At 48.5% G+C, this 22,429-nt stretch overlaps 1 protein-coding gene across 1 annotated transcript in view; it reads left to right on the top strand.

Annotated features, from left to right (window-relative positions):
- Nucleotides 1–3,377: 3,377 nt before the first annotated feature.
- The window catches only part of GPC4 (glypican 4), a 67,260-nt gene continuing 48,208 nt past the window's right edge, over nucleotides 3,378–22,429 (top strand). The window contains exon 1 of the mRNA XM_062006759.1: nucleotides 3,378–3,791. Within this exon, the coding sequence (XP_061862743.1) occupies nucleotides 3,431–3,791 (361 nt within the window). The 5' untranslated portion in view covers nucleotides 3,378–3,430. The remainder of the gene's footprint in view (nucleotides 3,792–22,429) is intronic.

Raw genomic sequence — 22,429 nt, 5'->3', positions numbered from 1 at the left:
GGAGGTGAATATGCTTCGTTTGGGTTTACAATGAGCCGTCTCCTGCTGATGAGCCGGAGCTGGGAAGACACGCCTGTCCAGTTCCCTTTCAACACTTCCTAACCTCCTTGTGGCCCAGGCTTTCCTGCCAGAGTGTAGGATTTAATCACCCTTAATGATAGCCAGCCCAAGGATTGCATTGAGCTTGGTTTTCCTAAAGAGCTACGTCTGAAATCTTTATCCGAGTACAACTCCTCAGTCAATTCCCTGACAGTGGACTGGAAACACTGCAGAGCTGTGCCAGAGCTCTGGCCAGGGCTAGAACAAAATCAAACCAAAACTTTTACATTTTTAAATTTTCCTCTCTGCTGCCAAGATTTGTTGGTGCTGGAGGACTTCCTACCAACCCAAAGTTAAGATCGACCCAGTGAATCCCACTCAGATGGGAATTACTTGCATTGATTTTTAGTGTAAGTCGCTCTGTCGTCCATGTGGACCCGGTCGGTGCCAGTAAGATTTGTACTGATTTAACCACACCCCCATGAAAGGGTTTGTGCCAATTCCTCTAGAAGGGATTTAAAGCGGTTTTAATTAAATCAACATAACTTTGTTGCACGGATGAAGGCTCAGGCGGGAGCAGCACAGCCAGAGGTCTGTGCTGGAGAGGAGAGGTGGCACATGGCTGGGTGGCCAGATCTCCTCCCCTTTCTCCTTCCCTGCCCTTCCTACTCTCGGAAAAGCTGGCAGGGCTGCAACTTTTCCACTGAATGAGATGCTGGGAATGTGAAATGCCAAGTTGTGCAAGGCCCGTGGCACATGCTGGAAGAGGCTCCATGCAGACGCAGTGCGGGTGATGTCACCTTGTCTCTGTCTCCTGCGCTGGGGCCAGCGACGGCTGCACCAGCGAGTCCACGCTGCAGACAGCTCTGCCCAGACTGGGGGTGCCCATGCTGGTGAAGGAATATGTTGGCGGTCCCCCCAATAACAGAAGAGACTTGTGGGTGACTCTGTGAGCAGGCAGAGGCGAAACAGCTCTGAAAGCCCTGCAGGCAGCTCAGGCTCGGCTTTCTGCCAGGTAGGAGAGATGAGGACACAAGTCCCAGAACCAGGGAGTGTCCCGTGCCACCATGGCAGGCCCAGAGGTGTCTTCTAGGGCTGGCAGACCAACTCTGAGTCTTGGGGCAGAAATGGGGAGAGAGAAGAGTTTTTGGGGAGGTGGGAAGTCAGAAATTTTCACCATGAGAAAAACCCCTCAATGTCATTTAAAAAGTAAACCACAAGCTTTCCCTCTGCTTTTCTCTGTCTTTTTCTTCTGGGAAAGGGGAAAGAGAATCATTCAAGCGGTTTGGGGTGAGGGGGCTGGGGAGGTTCTGCCAGATGTGAGAAAATGTTGGAGAAGGCAAAAAAAAACTCAGAGGAAAATTTCCTTTTTTTTGAGAGACTACTTTTCTGTTCCTTAAAAAAAAAAGAGTTTTTCATGAAAAATTCCAGGCAGTCCCATTGTTTTGCTGCAGCCTTTGATTTAACTACTTGATCAAGTATTCGACAAAACCCTCCGTGTTTTTCAGGAGGTTTCTTAAATCCTGCCGAGGTATGGGATTATGAGAAACAACAAATGGCAAGCTGTCTCTAACCCCACAGACTTTCTCACTCTCGTTTTCTCTCTCACTTTGGAATAAAAAATGCAGTACTCCCTGCTGGGTTCTCTTTAAAATTCACATTGTCTCTTCAAATAAAGGCTGGGAGGGTGAGGTAGCGCTTTGAAAACCAGAACTCAGTCATACATTGCAGGGCCAGATCCTAGAGGATTATTCTTTCTCAGGACACTTTATAACTTCATGAGAACTTCTGGCCTGGCTAGTCTCACCAGAGACAGTCACCAGGGTGACTGAGTTCCCTACGCCCCTTTCCATCAGGATGGCTGGGTTTGTCTCTGCAGACTTATTAAACCCTCATCAAGCCAAGGCCAGCTTTGCCCCTGGGTGGTGTGGTCCATTTCTGTGCAGGCAGGGGATGGATGCTCCCGGCTTCCCTGCCGGAGGGGAAGCCAGGCCAGGCTGCAGGAACACAGCTTTGCCTTGCTTTTGGTGTGATTCCTTGATGAGGGCACCGTGTGCTGTCCCAAGGCTGTGATGAGCTGCCGGAAAGCTCCAAGCTGAATGAGCATCTTGTTCCCATCCATAGTGCTTGGGGGGGCAGTGGCTGTGCCTCACTGTTGCTGTGCTCTCCCCGGGGAAATAAACAGAGGGGCTTTTCCTCCTTACCCACCCAGTGGCATTGACAAAACCTTGAGAGTGAGGCAACGCAAGCTGGCAACTTCCTCTGCTGTTGGTTGCTTTAGTTTGTCCTTCCCTTCACCGCGAGAGACATGAGTATAATAAAGGCACATATTGAAATGTAAACTGTTGCACATTGTTTTTTTAAATAACCCTATCACCAGGCCATTACACTGTCACAGGCCAAATGGCACTGTGCAGGACACAGCAGCGGGTACAGACACACAGATGCAGCAGCAGGAGCTGCCTGTGCAGCACCCGCGCCCAGGGGACGTGGACACCGAGACCCCACCTCAGCAGACAGCCCGCAAAGTCTCTCAGGAAGACCCTTTCACTGACATTACAGCCCTGTGAAATCATGGCAGTGTCTGTCATTATTGCAGCACTATTTCTGAGATTTTTGGTGAACAGAACCCAGCAGCTATTGTTGGACTTCAAATCCAGGTTCAAGGGTTTAGCAGAGCTCGTTACATCTATGCGTATGACCCTGTGCAGGGCCGGGGAATGGAGGTAGAAGAGTGGCCAGAACACCTTGGTGCCTGTCCTCCTGATGCCTCTGTCCTACTAAAGTCTTGGAAATGAAATATCAGTGAAAAATAACAGTCGGTTTTGACGAGTCTTTCATGCACAGAGTTCAAACTTGTCACAGCGATGTCAAAACTCATCAGTTTATTGCACCTGGAGCACAGCCGATCCATCTACAGCGCCAGTTAAGGCAGAACAGCCGTCCCAGACCTCTCCAACCCCTCCCAGGGATTTCTCTTTCCCTCGCGGCTCAACTCGGGGCCCGGGCTGGATGGCAGCGGGGATGCCAGGTGAGAACTCCCGGCGGCTGGGCGATGCTCAGAGCCAGCTCCAGAGCAGTCCAGCCATTCAGGGGGGCGAGGAGCCCGGAGTGCGTGTTCGGCGGAGACCCGTCGGCGGGCGGGGCCGGGGGCGGCGAGCCTGGGCTGGGCTCCGGTTGGGGAGGGGAGACCCGCTTGGGGCCGGGCCAGGCCGGCGGCGGGGAGGGCGAGCGGGCGGCCCCGGGCTCCGCTCCGCCTCGCTGGGCGGGCGGATCCCAGCTCCTGATTTTCCCGGGGGCTGCAGAGGCTTGTCCCGGCCCTGCGCGATCCTGCTTGGCTGCCGCCCTCCCCGCCTCTCTCCTCCTCCTCCACCACCACCTCTACCGCCCCATGTGCTTCCTGCCTGGCCAAGTTTGCGGAGCGCGGCCGCACGCCGGGCCAGGGGAGCGCAGCGGCAGCCGAGCGAGGAGCGCGGCAGCGGGCGCGGCTGCTGCGCGGCGCGGCGGGGCAGGCTCGGCGGAGGGCCGGCTCCGGCCTCGGGCCGCTCTCGCCCGGCCCCGGCGGCCCCTGCCGTCCCGCACCATGCCGCGGCGGCGCGGCTGCCTGCCGCCCCTCCTCTGCACTTTAGCCGCCCTCAGCCTGCCGCTGCTCCTGGCCGCCGAGCCCCGCGCCAAAAGTTGCTCCGAAGTGCGGAGGCTCTACGCCGCCAAGGGCTTCAGCCAGAGCGAAGCGCCGAGCCACGAGATCAGCGGTGAGTCGCGGTCCGCGCCGCCGCCTTTGTGCGCGCTTCGGCGCGGCGCCGGCTCCCCCCCGGCCCGGCCCGGAACGGGGAGCGCTGCCCACCTCACCCCGGCCCGGCTCGGTTCGTCTCCTCGGGACTCGGCGCTGACCGTGCCGGGGAGCGCGGTCGGACCCGGCGCGGCTGGCCGCAGCCCGGCGCCCCTGGCCCCCCCCCTTTCCCCGTCGAGGCCGGTGCCGGTGCCGTGGCGGCGGGAGCGCGCCTGTTGCCGGCCCCGCTGCCGTGTCCAGCGCCGCTCCTCGCCGTTCGGCCGCTCTGCGCGGCGCCGGAGCGAGCGCTGCCTGCCCTTGGGCTGCTTTCCTCAGCGGCGGGCGGCCCGTCCCGCCCAGGTGCCGCTCGCCCGGCGGCTTCCTGCCGAGGGCACCGACAAATGGCTGGTTTGAGGGGTTTTTTTTTTTCCTCTTTTTGTTTTTATTCCTCTCTTTTTTTTCTCTTTACCTTTCTTCCCTCCACCTTCGTCCCGAGGTACTTGTGCGTCCAGGGGACGAGAGTGCTCGCAGCCGGCAGCGGTAGGAAATGGTAGCTAATATGCTCACACCCAAAACATTTTATTCTTTTTGTTTCATCCTTCATCTCCCTCCCAGGGCTGCTGCTTTTATTTCCCCTTCTGAATGACCTACTGGACCGCATTCTCCGCGGAACAAAGGAAGTGCCTTTTTAGCTGGAATCCTCGGAGACCACCAAGGACTCCAGCTCATGCACTGCAATTTCGCACTACTTTCAACAATAACAAAAATGCATGACTGAATGGCTCAAAAATGTGGAGTGTTAGAGGCATTCATTTCGGTCTAGGACACTGTCACAACACAGACAGACCCCAAGTAAATACCTTTAGACGGCTGAGATAGAAGCTGGGGGTAATCTTTACCATTGGTGTGCCCTCCAGATATGCATATATTATCCTTTTCAGTGACAAAACTGAAATGATTTCAGTCACAGTTGCGCTTTTATATTGTCAGACTAATGATATGCATTCAGCCTACATCTGTTTGAATAAAATTGCAGGCCCGTTTACTTCTCCAAGAAATATTTTAATGAGAAACGTCTGACTGCTTGCAGTTAAAATACTCTCTCCCCTTCACCCTCCCTGCTTTGTAAAATGGTCTCTAATAAATAGGCTTGGATTTGGTTTGATTTGAGTCCAGCCCTCATCAGTATAGGATATGAGCAGGCTTCCTCATAAGTCTGGTGTTGGGAAGGCTTGACCTAGTCTTTATTTTTCACATTGTTGTTCAAGTTGACTTGGTGAGCTTTGGAGGATGTCAGGAGTAGATCACTCTGGCAGGGCTTCCATTTGAGGCTTTAAAGCTGTTGCTGGTTTGACAGTGTGCTTTTGAAATAAGAGGTTGGAGAAACGTGATGAGCAAGGTAAGATAATTTGACAAAAGAAAGGCTTTCTACAATGACACGCTGAAAATATCTGCTGGGTTATGTTGCAGTTCCGGGGATGTGAGAAGTTCAGGTTTGCCCCTGCTTGGAAAGCAACAGGTCTTGGCAGAGTTATGTTTTAAATGTCATGCTGCTCTGCAGGGTGTTTCAGAGAGGAGATGTGCTGTGTAAAGCTTTAAAGTGTGGTGTACCTCAAGTGTGACTACACTTAAAATTAAACCTCGAGTAGGGCGCTCCACCTGCTGCAGTTTCATGCTCTCTCGGTGAATTCATGTGGTTTTGGTATGTGCCATGTTCAGAGACTCCGAATCTCCCCTCTTGCTGCTCAGCTGTTGCATGCAGATGGTAACCACTCATCCCACTGCTGGGTTTTTAACTTTCTGAACTGTGATGGGGCTTCACCTGCCATTGCTTTTGTGGGGTCAGCACAGGGAACTGGTGTTCCTGTTGGCTGGCTGAGAAATGCAGCCTATAGTAAGCTGAGGTTTGACACTGGGGTGAAAGGTCTGTGATGTGTATTGTGACATGAAAAATGAGTCACTTGCCAGACCTTTGATTTCAGTTGGTGTTTCAGGTGATAACTGTGTGTTTTCCCTCAGGTGGGTAAGTGAATTGGAAAGGCAGTTGCCTGGGAGCCTGGCTAATCAGTGAAAATGAGATAAATGCGTATGGGAAGGAGCTGTGTGTTTGAATGAGCATCCTGTTGAGGTGATGGTGGAAATGGGTGATTCTGCTTGGTTCACCTCTCCACTCACTAAACTGTGGTGGAGAACTGGTTGGAGAGGGTTCAGCAGGATTTGAGTTGGTGATGAGAGGATTGGAGATGATGGGATAACATAAACGTGTTTGTTACTGGTGTGAACTTAGAAGTGCATCAGGTTCTTTAGATTTTTATACCTTTTGGTTGGATAGTGCTTTATTCTCTCGTTCTTTTACAGAATTGCTTTAGATCACAGTGCACAGAAGATTCCTAGCCCCTTTCCAAAAGGGTGTCCTAAAGGCTGTGGTAAACCAGTTTCTGTAAGTGCAGCGACTTCTTTCCTGTCAAAGCTGGGATTTTTGATCCTACAAAACCTTGCCCTTGAGTTGTCAAAGTGAAGCAGCTGGGCAGTGTGGGCAGATTTGCTCCAGCACTGGACTGTGTGGCAGTAAGTGAAACTCATCCTCACCGGATGGGCACAGGACTCATTTGGAGTTTAGCAGCATCTCATTTCATTTTTTTTGCCGTGTTTTGTCTTCTCCTGGAGCAGTAGGAGTGAGTGTGCAACTTTTTAAATCCTTTTAAGATAGGACCAATTCCAGCATTGTTTTTGTCTATATCGTTGCTATTTCAGTCCCATTAAAAGGTTCTTTGCTATCCTTAATTACCTAGGCATTCAATTTAATACCTGTTTAGACCAAGTTTAGAACAGAATTAAAATATATATTAAGTGGCAGGTTATCTCTTACTGTACACAGACATTTCTGAAAGAAGTGTGCAGCTGGTCAACTCTTTGCTGGTGTCATAAGAGATGTGTAATGTGTTATTTGTAGCATGGAATATACTGAAGTGACTCTGTTTTATATTAACTTGGTGTTAGAGGTTTAGAGACAGGCTGCTGGATGGAAGCATTTTGTGTGGCCCTTTGGTACTCCTGTGTGTGTGAGTGATCTGCAGTAGCTTCTGCACCTATAGCTCTGTGGGGTGTATGTTGCAAAGCTCATGGCAGTGGTGAGATGCAGCCTTGCTGCTGCTGGATGGATCCACGCTTGTGTAGAGCTGTTGTCGGTGACTCTTGATAACTTATAGATAGTAAGTGATGTGGAGAGAGTGCGAGCCTGTAACTGGTTTTGAGATGACTTCAGAAGTTTCCCTAGGAAAGGGCACATCTCAGGAAGGTCTCAGTCCTACAGCCTGTAGCCGCTGACTTTGTTCAAAGGCTACCTGGAAAGTATCATTCTGTATCCAACCCACGTGTCTCTGAGTGATGGAGCAAAACTCCCTGGGAGTGAAAATGTCAGGGGCTGCTTACCCTGGTTGGTCAGGTTTGGCTGCAGGACAAAAGGCAAAGTGAGCTGGTGGCATCCGGGCATCTGGAGATCCACAGTAGGTGGCTGTGATTTAAAAACAAAAAACCCTAATGTTTTTTTCAAGAGGCTCCTTCTTGCCCTCAGGTGTTAAACGGATGGAAATTCCTTCCCTTTTCCTGCTAAGTGGAAGAAATAGATGTTTCTTTTCCTGGTTTGAAAAGGGGGAGGAAAAAAAATCTTGTCAGTTGGTGGAAAGCCTTATCGGTTAACCTGTGAATTTCCTGCAGAAGTGCGATGCTTTCTTTGGGGCACTGCTGTCCTGATATTGTGGAGACAGACTGGAGTGGAATGTCCTGCTGGGGAGCACAGCATGAGGCTGGAGCTTGCCTTTGCAGGGAGCTGGGCACAAGCAGTGCTCTGCCTTCAGTCTTGGTGAAGATGCTTGAATGTAATCTTTGTCTCTAAACCAAAGCTTTATTTGTCAGGGGTGATGGAGAGCAGTTCTTCCACTGTCACAGAGGAAATCACTTAGCCCTTGGTTTCTGGACTCACGGGATTTTGCTCGGTCACTTTGACAGGGGGACCTGATGTCCCCAGTGTGTTTATGGCTGTCAGCTGAGTGCCATCACCCATGTGTACTGCCTTGATTTATCAGGAAGGCTACTTGTTGCCATTACTGTTCTATGTATAAAGTTCAGCAAACACTTTTTTGTTTTTTTCACGTGCTTCCCTTCCATGTGGCCCTTTCCAACTGAGAAACGGTTTCTGGATCCTGTCCAGGACCGTGTTACTCCTCCTGTCTGGCACTGCTGAACCTGTTGCAGGCGGTTTGCACAAGATAGCTCCAGGGCTCATTGGGGTATGGGAGGTACCACATAATACCTGGTCTTCTTCACCATCCCTTTGAAGCTGTGGAGCCACCAGCTGTAGCTGTTTCAAGTGACTCTTGTCCAGTGGAATCAGTGGCCCTTGGTGGGCAGGGTGGTTTCTCCTGCCCGGTGTGAATTGCCCGTCCACCCATTGGGAGAACGTCCTTGCGGCAAAAGCAAGTGCTGGCATGGAAAAGTAAACGAGAGAATTGCTTGAAGTATTTTTAGCTGGTTCTAATGTCATTTAGCAACTGGAAACAGCACGAGGAGGGGAGCTGGCAGCGTGCGAGCGGCCCGGAGGCCAGCGGCAAGCGCCCCAGTGTCCGGCGCTGGTGGCTGCGCGGCTCAGCCGGCATTGGCATGAGCCGGCGGCGGCCCCCAGCTGCGTCACGGCTCCGGCCGCTGCTCGCCCGGGACTCTGCTTTCTCTCTGTAAATGTGCAGCGAGGGGTTTTGTTCGGCTGCAGCAGCGCGCCGTGTCCTAGCAGCCGGCAGCGTGAAGCATGTGGTTAGCAGCAACTGCTTGCCGTGGTCCGGGCTGAGTGGGAGTATCGTTTTCCTTGGCAGACACTTCATAGAAAGTTCTGTTTTTTCTGCCAGAATAAGCAGTCATTACATTCCATACAATTCATAGTCAAATTATTATCTATTGTTAAAATTGCCTTAATTATCAGATGTTTCCTTAGACATGTAGCTGTTTTTTAAGAGGCTGAATAGATGTGTGTACATTGTGCAGGAGGCCTGAGCTGTGCAATGTTTTCAGTACTGTTTTGTAGTTTCAGGGAGATTTTCTGTGGCTTTCGTATGTCAACAGACTTTATTCTTGCTGAAACAGCAGCAGAGCAAGGCTGACCCGGCAGTGTGGTGCTGGATTTGCCTCACGTCTCTACATCATCTCCCCTCTGCCACAGTGTTGATCCTTGATACCTGTGGAGCCAAGCAAGTTCAGGCTGCTGTGTGGAAGCAATAGGTGTGAAATGACTCTGAAGGGAGAGGGTCCCAGATGTGCATCTTCTGTCTTGGAAGCACAAATAGAATCTGTCAAGCAGCATTGGGACCTCTGTCAGGAGGCTGGAACGCTCTCAAGTTATTCGGGGTTGTGATGTCTGACGTTTTGGACTGCTCAATGATGTTGGCTGGTGGCTCATGCAGACCCCACTGTCCTGGTTACATGCAATGGGCTGCCAATGCTGGGAGCATCCTGGACACTGTGTACATCAGTGCTTCTTAAGAGGTGTTTGACCCTTGGTTCTCATCTCCTGTCCTCTACACCCATTGCCATTCCCCTGCGTAGTAGAGGGGTGCTCACCACAGGACTGCTGGATGTGCATCTGGGATGAGTTGCTGTCTAGGATGAAGCATCAGGATTATCCTGTCTGCTGAAAAATCCTTCCCTCCCTCCAGAACCTATGCCTTTCTTTTGTTCTTTTTTCTTTTTTTTTTGGGTGGGAGGGGGGTGGCAGGGGTGGGGGCAAGGAAATTCTTGTTAGCCAAAGAGGTCAGAGTGTGTGTCTCCTTGTCCAGGGCTGAAAGCAGGCTGCCAACCCTGGTCTCCGGGGCAATAACCTCCTCGCATTCCTGACATTCCTCCTGCTTTCTCTTTCTTTTGAGATTATGAAGATAACTTCCTTCTCCCATTGCTAAGCAGTGCAGGGCCTGGCAAAACTCTCATATTTCCCTCTTGCTCCCTAAATTGCCCTGTGTACTCTTGAGATGCCCAGTAGCAAAACCATCCGGTGCCCTGGAAGGGGCAGATTGTGCTCTTCACTGGGTTTTGTGCATCTCAGGAAGAAAACTGTTGCTTGTATTATATATTTTTTTTAATTGCCAAGTATTTTAATTAAAAGAGAATGGCTGTGTTGTAGCCCATCTTACCTGCTTCCTGGTTTGTTAAAGACTTTCCTTGATGTTTCATGAAACTATTCTGCCTTTCCAGTAGAGATTTCAGGCTGTCTATGTTTTTCTTTGCCTGTGCAGCCCCATAGAGTCTGCGGCTCAAGTGCCATGTTTGTTGTGGGGTATTTTCTTCTTGTTTATATCTTTCTGTGCTCAGATAGAAGCAGTGTGTCAGGAAGAGGCGAGCTGGTGAGGAGGTATTGGAGGTTTTACATGCATGAGGCTAGTGGCAGCCATGTGGGCTGTCAGTAGGCTTTGCCCACACAAGAACATGTGGCTGCAATGACTTTCTTAGGACAGTGTTTTCCGTTTGCAAACAGCCATGGCCAGCACAGGCCTCTTCTTCACCAGTTTGTGCCTTGTGGTCCAGCACTTCATGTGTCCCTAGGGGGCCTGGGAGAGGGGGAACGTGGGATGAGGACAAGGTGGTGGTCCCCAAGGGTAGTGGTTCACCACTTTGTGGTGCTTGAAAGGATGGGGATGGTGCTTAAGAAGTGTATGTGTGTGGGTACCTATCAATGGGACCAGCATTCATTAAGAGCTGCACAATGTTGATGTTAGCATCAAATTGGGATTGCAGTGCCTCTTTCCTCCCAGAAAACCACTTAGAAATACTTCTTTTTTTTGTCTGTCTTTTTAAGCAAAAATAACATCTGTCCTTTCCCAGTTTTTCTACTCAGCTTTTCAGTGATTTATGCGTTTCGTGACTGATGGACTCAGACGTGGGTGAGTTCTCAGTGAGGGACTCCTCACTGGGCTCATTTTGGTGAAGGTACGTGGTCAGCAGAGAGGAGCTGCCCTGAGTGAAGGATTTTTGAAGGAGTGTTTCTCTTAATGTTTCCAATTTAGAAGTTGAGAATTGTCTGGATTTTAAGCAAATTCAGATGGGAGCAAACAATGATGAAATGTTTAAAATATGTTTCAACATTTTTGTGGGAACAGGAACTGTTCTTACCCAGGCGAGGCTGCAGCTTTCAGGAGGTGAAAATATGTGGCCCTTACACATTGTCAGCATTGTTGCTGCTTTTTTTTTCCCTCTTCTTTTTTTTTTTTAAATACTCATAGGAAATTGGCTTTGGTAATTGAGTTTCTACAGAACCACAACATCCAATAGCTGTTCCTTTCCAGGGGTCACACTTAGGTTAGTTTAAGTAATGTGCAGTCGGTTTAACCTCTTGTGGTTTGTAGTGCTATTCTAGAAATTACTGGTGATTTGGGATGTGTTAGAGTAACAACTTCACAGGAAAACCTGAAATGTCAGGGTGTCTGGTTTTTAGAGAGCTCTGACCACTTGCCCTGTGAAAACCAGGAACCTCATGGTACGACGTCCTTGAAAGTGTAGTTGAAGCCTTTATGGCCCGTTGACTTTCCTTTTGAAGGATGCCGAAATAAATAACCCTTGGCGAATTGTTTACTTGTGTTGACTTATAACATCCTCCTGTTTTGAAACACCATGCAGAGCCTGTGCTGGATACTGGGTCTCATTGCCCTGTGGGACTGGTCCCCTGGCAGTGGCTCTGATGGAGCAGCAGCAGTGCCCCAGACCCCTAAATCCACGGGCTTTAGGGGATTTGCTGGCAGTGGAGGACCAGCTTTAAGAAATTATGAGCTGGGGCTTTAGTTTGGTACCACTGACAGTTTGGTATAAAAAGCTCCGTATTGCAGGCTGTGATGACAGGGGGTGATAAATCACCCTTGGCTCGTGCTACAGGTTCTAATAATGGTTTTTTAAAAAGATTACATGGGTTTTAATACAAACTTTTTGCTTCTTTGTACTTTCCTCTTTTTAAAGAGTGGAGCCTGTTTTGATTCAGCATTCTTGGAACATAAAGATGGAGCCAAGATTTTTACTAGGCTAACATGCAGGTTTTTGCTTCTCCTGCAAACATGAGGATCTAGTTTGAGTGTCTTTGTAGCCAACTGACTGGCAGTGTCCTCTTTACAAGAGAGCTTACTTTTTTGTTTGTTTTAAAGGTAACTTTGCCCCTTGGAAGATTAAAGAGCGAGCAGCTTCACTCAGCTCTACTGGCTGTTAGAAATAGATCTGTGACAGGGGAAGACTTTGTATGACAGCAATAAAGGGGAAAAAATAACCTCCTTCACCCTCCCTGACTTTCCTTGGCCTGTTCCCATGGGAGGACAGGGCATTTATGTGATTAAAGAAACCAGCACAATTAGAAATGTGATAGAAAATAATTCCTTTGCCAGATGTGCTTGGGCACCCAGGCAGGCGTTACCTTTGCTATGAGTAGAGCAGAGTGGATGTTTTTGCTCATCTGCCAGCCTTTGGGTTTCTAAGGTGTGGCTGGCAGATTTTGGGGAGTACAGAATGCCTGGCAAGATGAAGTGGTGAGGCAGCAGAGGCAATGCCTCTCTGCCAGGGCAGAGTCACTGGGAGCAGGCAACTGGCAGAAACTGGGCATGCAGATGAGAGGTCAGAGCACTGCTACTCATTTGGTTTGGACTGGAGGAAAACAAACAGGCTTCCTCCTGAGTTTTGGCTTGGTTTGGAGACTGAGATGAGGGTGCCATGGGACCGGATGCTTTTCTTCTCAGTGGGGGGAAAAATGGCTTTGATAGCGTCTGCTAATGATTCAGCCCTGTTTACATAATAATTGTGGTTTGCTTTCATTAGCTCTCATAATGAGATTGCTTGCTCTAGTGCAATCACTTGCTTGGGTTTATGCACTTCTACCTCTCCGCTCTCAGACACGGCAGCAGGCTTGTGTTGGGATGAGAACTTCAAGCCTGGCCTGGCCTCCCTTCCCCAGCTCCAGGCATGGAAGGAAGCTCACAACTTGTCGTTGCGAAGGAGAGGAGGCAAAGGGAACTTACACGACTGGGACAGCTTCTGAAAGACCCGGGCAGCTGTTTGGAGCATTGTAGTGGTTTGGAGTGTCCTGGCATCTTAGTGAAGTTGGATTTAGATTCATTTTGAGTGATTTCCCAGTACAGTGCTCGTCTTTGTACTAAAAACTCTTGGATTTAGCTCTTGGCAAGGAAGGGAATCCACTGACCTTCTTCCAGTGGAAGGAAGAAGCCAGATCCTTTTACCTCTGAGGTCACCATATCCGAAGCACTGATCTGTTGATGTGCATCATGGATGTTGTTTGTCTATACAAAGCTACTGGATTAACTGCTGCAGCCTAACCTTGGTACGGCACTTGTTTGCTTCCCCTGCGTGAGCAGTGGCATTGCTGTACAGCATCCCACTGTCTGAGCAGCAGATCCAAGAAACTGCCGGCTAGGGCAGGGGGATAATAGCCACCGATGAGCTTAGTGAATAAATCATGTCCCTGGGAGAAGAATACAATAGTGCCAGTGCTACCTTTTGAAAAGGTAAGGTTGGGTGCTGCTCTCTTGTTTGAGGGTGGGGTTTTTTTCCATTCTTTTTAGCTTTGCAGTGGGTGCGTTACAGTTTCAGAGCAGCCCTGATGGCAGAGCTGTGCTGACAGGCAGCATGTGGCTGGCAGAGCTGACCCTGCAGACATGGCACTGCTCTGGAGCAGGATGAGTCCCCGTAGGGCAGTGAGTGCATGCATGGTGGGTGCTGTTTGAGGCTGCTGATGTGGCTTTGCAGATGCCACTTGCCCATCTCGGGGAGTGCATTGCCCTCTTCCCTTTAGCTGCAAGTGACTACTTCTTTAGAAAGAAGAGTCATAGATTAAAGGTTTGGCTGCTGGAGGGAGGACTCAAGCAGAGGATGAGTTGATTTTCTTCTCTGTAAAACAAAATGCATTTTTGCGGGGGGGGGGGGACAGGGAAGGTGACAGCCATGTGTCTTCCACTGATGAACACAAGTTAATTGGAGCTGGCTGGAAAGCTGTGACTTGGTGGGTAGAGGAGGCTCAAAAGGCTGAGGTTTAGGACTGTTTCTACCTGGTTCAATCCAGCCCAACAAAGGGACATGGAGGTCCCGGTGGCAAAAACCCCACACAACTCGGCTCTCCACTTTATTAAAGGCTTCTTTATACCGCTTTTTGCCGTACTCTTCATGGGAACAGCCAGCCTTTTCAGCAGCCTGAAACTTCCCTTCCCAGGGAGCAGCCTGGCTGGCAGAGGCTGCTCTACACCAGTCGCAAAGCTGCTTCACAAACCCAGCCTGGCCAGCTTCTGCCAGCCTTGCTGAAACCAGGGGAGGGTTCCCTCACCAGCCAGCCAGCTCAGCTGGATACTGAAAGGGAGTTGTGGCGAGTAGGGGTTAATTTCTAGGTATCAAAATATGCACAAAAGGGTAAAGGAGACTTCCTCCTTGTCAATGAATTACGGCTTTAAAATATTTGCATTCTTTCCTGAAAGATTTAGGAATAATTATATAGCACTCAGGGGCAAGGCATTGCCAGATAAACTTAACAACTCTGTAATTTGTACTTCAGGCAGGGTTTCCTGTAAATGATAGCTTTGTTTAATTTTACAATACTGCTTCCAAATGTTTGCTGGGTATGAATTGCCAGCTAAACTGGACCTGTGAATCTGGAAGAGTATTTATTTGTTTGTTATTGCAGGCAATAACAGCTGCTGTATTAGGCTAAAAGTTGACATCTCCTTTACAACTTCTAGGTGTCCTTCCCCAGGCAGGTTTAGTGGGCTGGGCAGACAGTGTAGGGTGCACGCAGCTTTCCCACTATTCCCTACAAAATCCCTGAGCTGCTTTAGGATCTCCTCTTGCTCTGCCTTTCTTTTTCTGGGGTTAGGAAAGGAATGCAGCAGTCGCAACGCACATACTTTATTTCCATTACTTAAAGCTGGAGTCATGCATGGTTACAGCCAAAGACACTTCAGCAGCTCTGGGGATAACAAGATAGCTGACAGACTGGAATGCGGATTTATCAGGGGTAAAAACTGGCAGAATTCCTTATTTCTGATTCTTCTTTTTAAATAGGCCCTTCATGCTCCTGCTGCATGAGCCCACCTTGAGTTTTAACCCCTTGTGTTCTCCCAGCTGGATCTGGGGGATGTGTCTCTTCTGGGATTAAATTGCTCAGCCCCACTTAGCTCCTAGGTGCTGTTTTTAAACTGCAAAGCTCTTCCAGAAATGTTTTCAATGGGTTCTTATTTTAAAGTGGGGGCCTTTGCACCAGATGTGTGTCTGAGTGACCGCAGAATGTAAATGTTACTGTGTGTTGCCTTTGGACTGGCAGTTTGGGAGGCTACTGGGCAGTTAACATAGGAGGATTGTGCCATGAAATCCGCTTCCATGGGATTTGATTCATATCCAGTTCTTTCAGACCAAATCTCTTTATTGGCTTCAGTTACATTTTGATGTAAAGCTGCTTTTCCTGTGCCTTTGTTAGGAGCTGGAAATATTTATATTTCTAGGAGAAATAGGTCATCTTTGGCTCTATGGCTTTTCGGTAATATATAATATTAATATTCTGAGACATTAAGCAGTTTCTTTGGGGGGGGGGAAAGCAAGGTATGGCAGAAGAAGCACTCTTGGAAGTTAAATAGATTAAGTGAAATCCCTCAATTACAGGAGCTAGGTTCAGAAGACAACTCAAGCTGTTTAGGGAAAGAGTTTCAAGTTAAATTTTAACCTTTCCCAAATACACTTGTGGTGCAGCATGACCTGCCTGGTGCCAGCACAGCGCGGGAGCCTGGGGAGAGGACTCTGACGTGGGTGGGTTTGGAGCTGGTGGTTGTGCCTGTGGTTGTGTGTCTCGACTGGCGGAGAATGGAGAGAATTTCACTTTTATTGGAAGAGGGAAAGGGTTGCTCAAGGATTGCAAAACACTTTGTTTTGGAAAAAAAAGTCATTGTTTGAAAATAGCACAAGAGCAGGAGAGGGGCTGTCCTTAAGTCTGTGGCAGTCTTAAAAATGTTCTTACCTGGGGTCTCTGGTGAAGCTTCAAGGCTTCAGGATTAGCTCAGACTTTTGTCCCAGGGTGTCCATAGTGGAAAGTTACACTTCTCCCATCCCTGCCTCTCCCTTTGGTGATGAAGGATGGGATTTAATTTTTTTTTTAAGGAGTAGAGTTTAAAAAAAAAAAAAAAAGCCTTGCACTGGCAGCACCTGAAACCTGGTCGTGGTCAGCACTTGGTCTCTCATGGGAGAGTTAGTGGCTCCTGGTTCCCTCCCCTCTGTGTGCGTTTGCCCTATCCCTGTGTTTATCCCTTTGACTGTACCCCGTGTGCGTGGATTTGAACCAACTTGGTCCCTGAATTCTTTGCTGTAGGTGGTTCTTGAGATGCTTCTTGGCTTGTTTTATCCTGATGTATCTATGAGACAGGTTCATCCCCCCAGTGGGAAGCTTCTGTTCTTGCAGCCCATGTCCCATGTGCGTCCAGTGGAGACACCCAGCCCACAGGAGAAGGCCACTGCCAGCAGCCCCTGCCCCAAAGCCTTGTCTTGGCCCTTCTAGCATTGCTGGATGTCGCCTGCAGGTTGCTAAATTCCTCCCTGCTGCAGGGACTGCCCGTCTCTCCTCTGGGGCTTTTTTTAGCTGCAAACTTTTTATAGAGTGTTTTTACTGACAGAGGGTGCTGGGACAGCACAGCAGCGGCTGTGGGGAGGGCAGCAGCTCCTTTCCCTGCTTGGGAAGGACCAAATCAGCTGGTAAATACATCCTATCCTTCTAATCTCATCCCCTCCCTGGGGCTCCCAGTGTGCAGAGGGCTGTTTACTTTCCTGACAGTAGATTTCGGATGGTACCACCTGGGAGGTGGATGGCAAAGGTCCTGTTTGCACTTGCTCACCCCCCCTAGGTTGCTCAGGGCTGTGCTTAAAAAGACAAAATAAAGCCATTTGATGCCTGCCAGCAAAAGTCTCAATGCAATTGTCACCTGGTATGATAAGGTGCTTTCAACCAGGCGTCTTGTTTTTCCACCCTCCTGAAGCTGTTTGTACAAGCCCAGCTGCTATGCACAGGAGGGGATTGAGATTCAGGTCTGCAGATGGACACTCTTTCTGATACCCATGGCTGAAGTCTCCTAAATTTGGGGTTTTTTTTCGACAATACCGAAGAAAACGCGACCCTGTGTTTGCTAGAATGGAGGAGACCTTCCTGAGTGCATCTAGGGTCTGTTGCTGGCTGCAGGGCAAGTCCAAGCTTCAGATCCCTTTCCAGGCTACGGAAGGAAAGCAGGGCCTGGGTAGCTCAGCTTGCATCTACAGTGTGGGCCATCCAATGTGTGGGACGGACAAAGCCACTTCAGATGTGGGGAAAGAGATGTGCCATGTTCCCGTGAAGAGCAGCACCAAGAAGGCATGTGCACACATGGTGAAACATGTTTGGAAGGGGAATAGTGAAACCAGAAAGGTAGTCTCATCTTCTAAGGCTGAAGTAGCCTACTGTGCCCTCCTGCCCTCCCTGCAGGCAGCTGTCCTGTGCAGACATGTCTGTCGTCTGTCCCTCCTGGGACGAGTTTGTTCAGACAGACTTGTCAGCACAGAAGCTGGCTTGCAAATTGTTGAAAAGATGTTGAGATTTATCTGTGCTAACAGGAGGAGGAGTACCTCTGTGAACCTGCTGGTTCTCACAGCTGTGCTGAGGAGAGTGGAGTAGATGGGGCATCCTGGAGGAGGGGAAAGGGAGGAATTTTTAGTTTTGTGATATCTGTATCTTAATCCTTTCTCCCGTCTCTCTCGCCTCTCCTTCTCAACTCTACCAGGGTGGGTTAAACTACTCAGACTCGCCTTTTCCACAAATACTGGCAGGCTGCTGGTTCCAGGCCCGGGGAATACATTGGGAGTCTGTTCCAGCTGTGGGATGGGTTTTCAGACATCGGTCGCGTTTCGCCGGCCAAACACAGTGCGCTGCTTGTGTGAGCTGGGTGGCTTCTGCAACAGATGCCCGGGCTGTTAAAGTAAAGCTTGGTGGGAGTAGCAGGCAAGGGCTCAAAAGCACATTTTTTCAGCTAAAAATCTTATTTACAAACTCAGCTGCGGTCCTAGCTCTTAGGTGGTTTGTCTATGGGGAGATAAAGCTGAGACGTGGGAGGTGTAGGGGATGGTTCAGACCATGACTGGTGCTGAGGGGCTGCGCTCTGGTCCCAGCACCGCTGTTGCCAGTAAATGTCCCTGGGTGAGGAGGCAGCAACCCCAGCATCGGGCTCCACATGGCATGGTGGCATCTCCTGGCAGATGGCCTGCCTCCTGTGCCTGGAATAAAGACAAACTGGAGCTGATGTCGCCAGCTTCTCTGTGGCTTGGAAGAGATCTGCACCCCTGTTTGTTTTTTGGTGGGATTTTTTTTGTCTTTTTTTCAGGGAAGATAAACCTAGGGCTATGCTGCTTCCTGGAGAGGGCATTTGCACCATCAGTTTCTCTCATCCCTCCCTGGCTCTTAGTTGTGCACGGTGGTCCAATTTCAGGGGTGTTTCAAATGCCTTGGGAAAGTTGCACCAGGATTTTGCCTGTCTCCTGTTGTGAAGTGTTTGCCTTCCTCCATGTGATGTTTCAGGCTCAGCCGTGTACGTTTTTGGAGGTTGGTCTTATTTACATGAACAGTTCTCAGAAGTTTAGCTGAAAAGCAGCTTTTCTTCCTGGGAATAGCCAGGAACCACTAGTGTGTGATCTTTGTGTATAAAGTTGCCTTTCTCTGCTTATAAACAGTGGCCCTAGGATGGATGTGCGGTGGACATGTTTAGATTTAAATCTGACCCACCTCCTTGTTTTTGGTGCTGGCGTCTCCTTTGAGCAATATATTCTTTCCTGCCTTTTGCAATAACATTTGGTGTGAGTTTTTGAACCTTTAAAAGGGGAAAGTCATGTTAAATTGTGGTGTCCTGCTGCAGACCACAGTGCATGACTTTTTTTTAAATGACTTTTTTTTTTTAACCACACGATATCACGTACACAGATTGTTCGTTTATTTCCTGTGCAGCCTTTCATCTGATGGCCCAGCAAGCTGGGACCTGATATCCACAGAGAGCCCATTCCCTGCCCTGATAGCCTCTGGTCGCTCTGACCGTGGGAGGGGTGAGCTGGGAAGCACACGTGCGTGCCTTGGTCCTCCAGCTGTGGTGGAAGAGTTGCTCTGAGATCAAACTATCTTGCCTGTCCCTTCCAGAGGCCTTCATCTGGACTCGTTTCCCCAACCCTGGTTTGCATCAGATTGACACGAGCTAATTATTTCTGAAACCCTCTTTAATTGGTGCCTCTTTCTGGTCCAGCTGAAATTGGGAAATTGTTTCTACAGTCTTGAGCAGAGGGAAAATGTGGGGCAGAGCAGCATCACCTTCCTTCCCAGGAAGACAGACTGGAGTGAGGGGTTGGCAGAATTCCTGGGATCAACCATGAAGCAAGAAAAGCCTTTGCATGCTTTTGTGGTTGCGGCTGAAAAACGCAGCGTGCCACAAACTTGCTGCTTTACTGGGTATCTGTCCTGTGCAGCTTCATAGTGAGATGTGATGTGAGTTCCTGCAGATAAGCTTAACTTGTGGCTGTGATGCTCTGGAGAAGCATCCCTGGGTCAATGGCAGAGGTTCGTCCAGACTCCTAATCTGGAAAAGTGCTTTGCAGGTTCTCAGCTGAAATACTAGGCCCAAATCTGCCTTGCTATGGAAAGATCTTTGTCTGTGTCTGGGCTGAGAAAGTCATCCTGCACTGAGATAAAGGAGGGGACAACCAGGGAGCTGCAAGCATGGGGCAAGGCAAGGGCCCCAAGTTCCCTTTGACGCTGAAACAGTCTCTGTGTTGCTATGAAAATGTGGAAAACTTTCTGCTTATAACTGAAGTCTCATTTATGACTACCCAGGATCTGCTCTTGGACTGAGTTTTATTTTCCAAGCAAATAAGAATTTTTGGTCTTTGAGCTGGGAGGGACAAATGACTGCTCCATCAACTTGCAGCCCACCCTCCCTCAGAGAGCTGGTAGCTGAGAGCCCAAGGGGGGTTTCTGGCAGAGGAGATGGTTTGTTCAGCAGGAGCGGTGTAGGGCTGCGTCGAGCAATTGGTTAGTGTGGCTCTCTCAAACTGCCTTAGTTTGTGAGCGCTCTGAAAGTTAATTTGTGGGGGTGGGGGGCACAGCCCTCATATTGCAAGCTTTAGACTGCCAGTGTGTGTGCTTCTGCAGACCCCACCAGTCGCCCCTGGACTGCAGACCACAAACTGAATATGAAATGCTTAATAGGAGCCAAACTGTCTTGAAGAAAATGTGTGGATGCAAAATGTATTTGAAAATCTGGCCTTTTGTATTTTTTCTGGAGACTCTTAACCTGCTCTGAATTCTTATCTGCACTGTTAACTCTGCTTGGCAAGCTCTGCAGGCAGGGAAAAGGCTTATTAATGTGGGTTTTTACATAGATAAATGTGGTTGTGAAGTACTATTGACACATGCAAATATTGGTGGATGGTTAGAGAAGAATCAGCTGCTTTGTGATAGGTCTGTGCCAGTTCTTTCGTTTGAATCTTTACAAATCTTTACAGTTCTTTTCGTTTGTAGCAAAGCTCGTTGTGTAAAAAAAAAAACAAACAAAAAAAACCCCAACATAGTTCTGTGGCTTAAAAAGAAAACTCAAACCCCAAAACACACACACACACACACACCCCTCCTTAGTAAAAGTTTTGTGCACATCGGAAACAAAGGCATCAGCATTTGCTTGTCAGAGCTAATAAAGTTTGCTTGGATCTTAATTTTTCTGCTTGATTTCACAAAGTAATTGAAACTTCCTTTTTGCTGCAAGCTCTCTGTTTTGTTTTTTTTTTTTCCTTCCCCTCTTTCTTTCTTTTTCTTTTAAATATTCTTAAAAGAACATCTTTTGGTCAGTGAGTTGATGGAATTTTGCTCAGAAGGCAGGCGTGGTTCGAGCACGCTGAGAAACTGGTCAGAGCTTTTAGGACAGATTAGATGTGTCTGCAAGTCATTCCTCCAAGTTGAAAACCACCTAGACCAAATAAACCTTGAACTAGAGGTTTTACAGCAACTCTTGAGCATGTAAATGAAGCTTTTGTAATTATAGTGATCTGATAAAACCATAAAAAACAGGGTTCCCATAAAGAAAATAGTAGTTCCACTTGAGGTGATAAAAGCCACATCTGGTAAGCTTTGCTTGCTACCTCCTGATGACCTGTGAAACTGCAAAAAGTCAGGGCTATTGGACAGGACAGCAAAGTGCCAGTGCCATGCCCTGTCTGTTGGGGGGCACACACACCAAAAAAAAGTTCCTCTGAGAGCAAACCCAGCGGCTTTTGAAGAAGGAGCATCTTCCAGCTCACATTTGCAATTGCATGACTGTGATGTCTTGCTGCTTGCCTCCCGCCCTGCACGACTCAGGGAGTTTTAGAGGTTAGGATAAGGAGGGGCCTGGGTAATTGAAAGCAAACAAACAGCGAAGACAAAAAAAGAAACATAAAACAGCAAACCCAAAGCCACAAATAGAAAACAGACTTTCCAGATTGATTAGTTCAAATTTGTTTATTTGAAGTCCCAAAAGTTCGCTTTGCTGCTCTTTGGGGTATCTCTCAAATCTGGCAATATGTTAACCATGTGTTTTTTATCTTTTCACAAGATAGAGCCTGGGTTTTAGTGTGTTGCTCTTGCCTTAAACTTCAAATTGAGAGGAGAGTGGCAGGCTCCAAAGAATAATTCGTAGCCTTGACATGCAGGTGCTGCTCTTGAGAGAATTATGCTCTAAACTTTTGTTTTGTGGAGGTTTTACCTTGAGTGTGTTTAAAAAGCACCGAGTGTTAAAACATGGTACCAATAACGAGGTTTTTTTCCATAGCCCTACTGGAAACAGGTTTAGGAATACTGATGGCACTTAATGTCTTTGAGAATCAATGGAGACCTCACAAAATCTGGTTTTACTTTTGATTTTCAGGATATTTTGGACTGGAAGTTGCTTGCTACTTTCAGTAACAGGTCAATAGTGAGCTTTAATAAATATATATATAGTTACAGATTTGATTTAAACACTCCCGAGCCTCCAGACAGAGGACTTACGGCTCCAGCCTACTGACTGTTGGCCATTAATGAATTAGGTCTAAATGCCTTGATTATGCCTGAGATTTCTAAGCTGAATCCTTTGCATGATATTAGTATGGCAAGAATGCCTCCCAAGGACAACCAATAATTTCCCAGCGCTTTTGTTGTGCCTCTCCAGGAAGGAGTGAATACATTTTGGGTTGTGCTGATACCATCTTCTGCCTTGGTGCTATCAAAGCGGGTGGAAGCTCCCCGCTGCTCCAGCAGCTCATCTCTGATGTTCTCTCACATCCAGGCGCGTTGTTTATCTTTAACCAAAGGCTTGGATAAACTTCCAAAATAAATGAATGTAGTAGTTCAACTCAGTCTGCTTTGGCAGAGGCTTTCTGGAGTGACTCAAACGTTATAAATATGAAAGTAGCTAGGCTTCAAACGCCTCTTTTGGACAAAGTTTTCATAGTTGTCTCCTAAAGCAGCAAAGGGCGACGTTTCCTTGAAGAAAATCTTGTCTTTTTTTTCCCCCCCCTATTTCTCCCCCTCCCCCTTTCTCTTTTCATCTG

Source organism: Colius striatus, chromosome 13 (assembly GCF_028858725.1).
Source record: "Colius striatus isolate bColStr4 chromosome 13, bColStr4.1.hap1, whole genome shotgun sequence".
NCBI lineage: Eukaryota > Metazoa > Chordata > Aves > Coliiformes > Coliidae > Colius > Colius striatus.
Note: the sequence above shows the minus strand (reverse complement) of the source record. Positions and strands in the feature narration are given on the sequence as shown.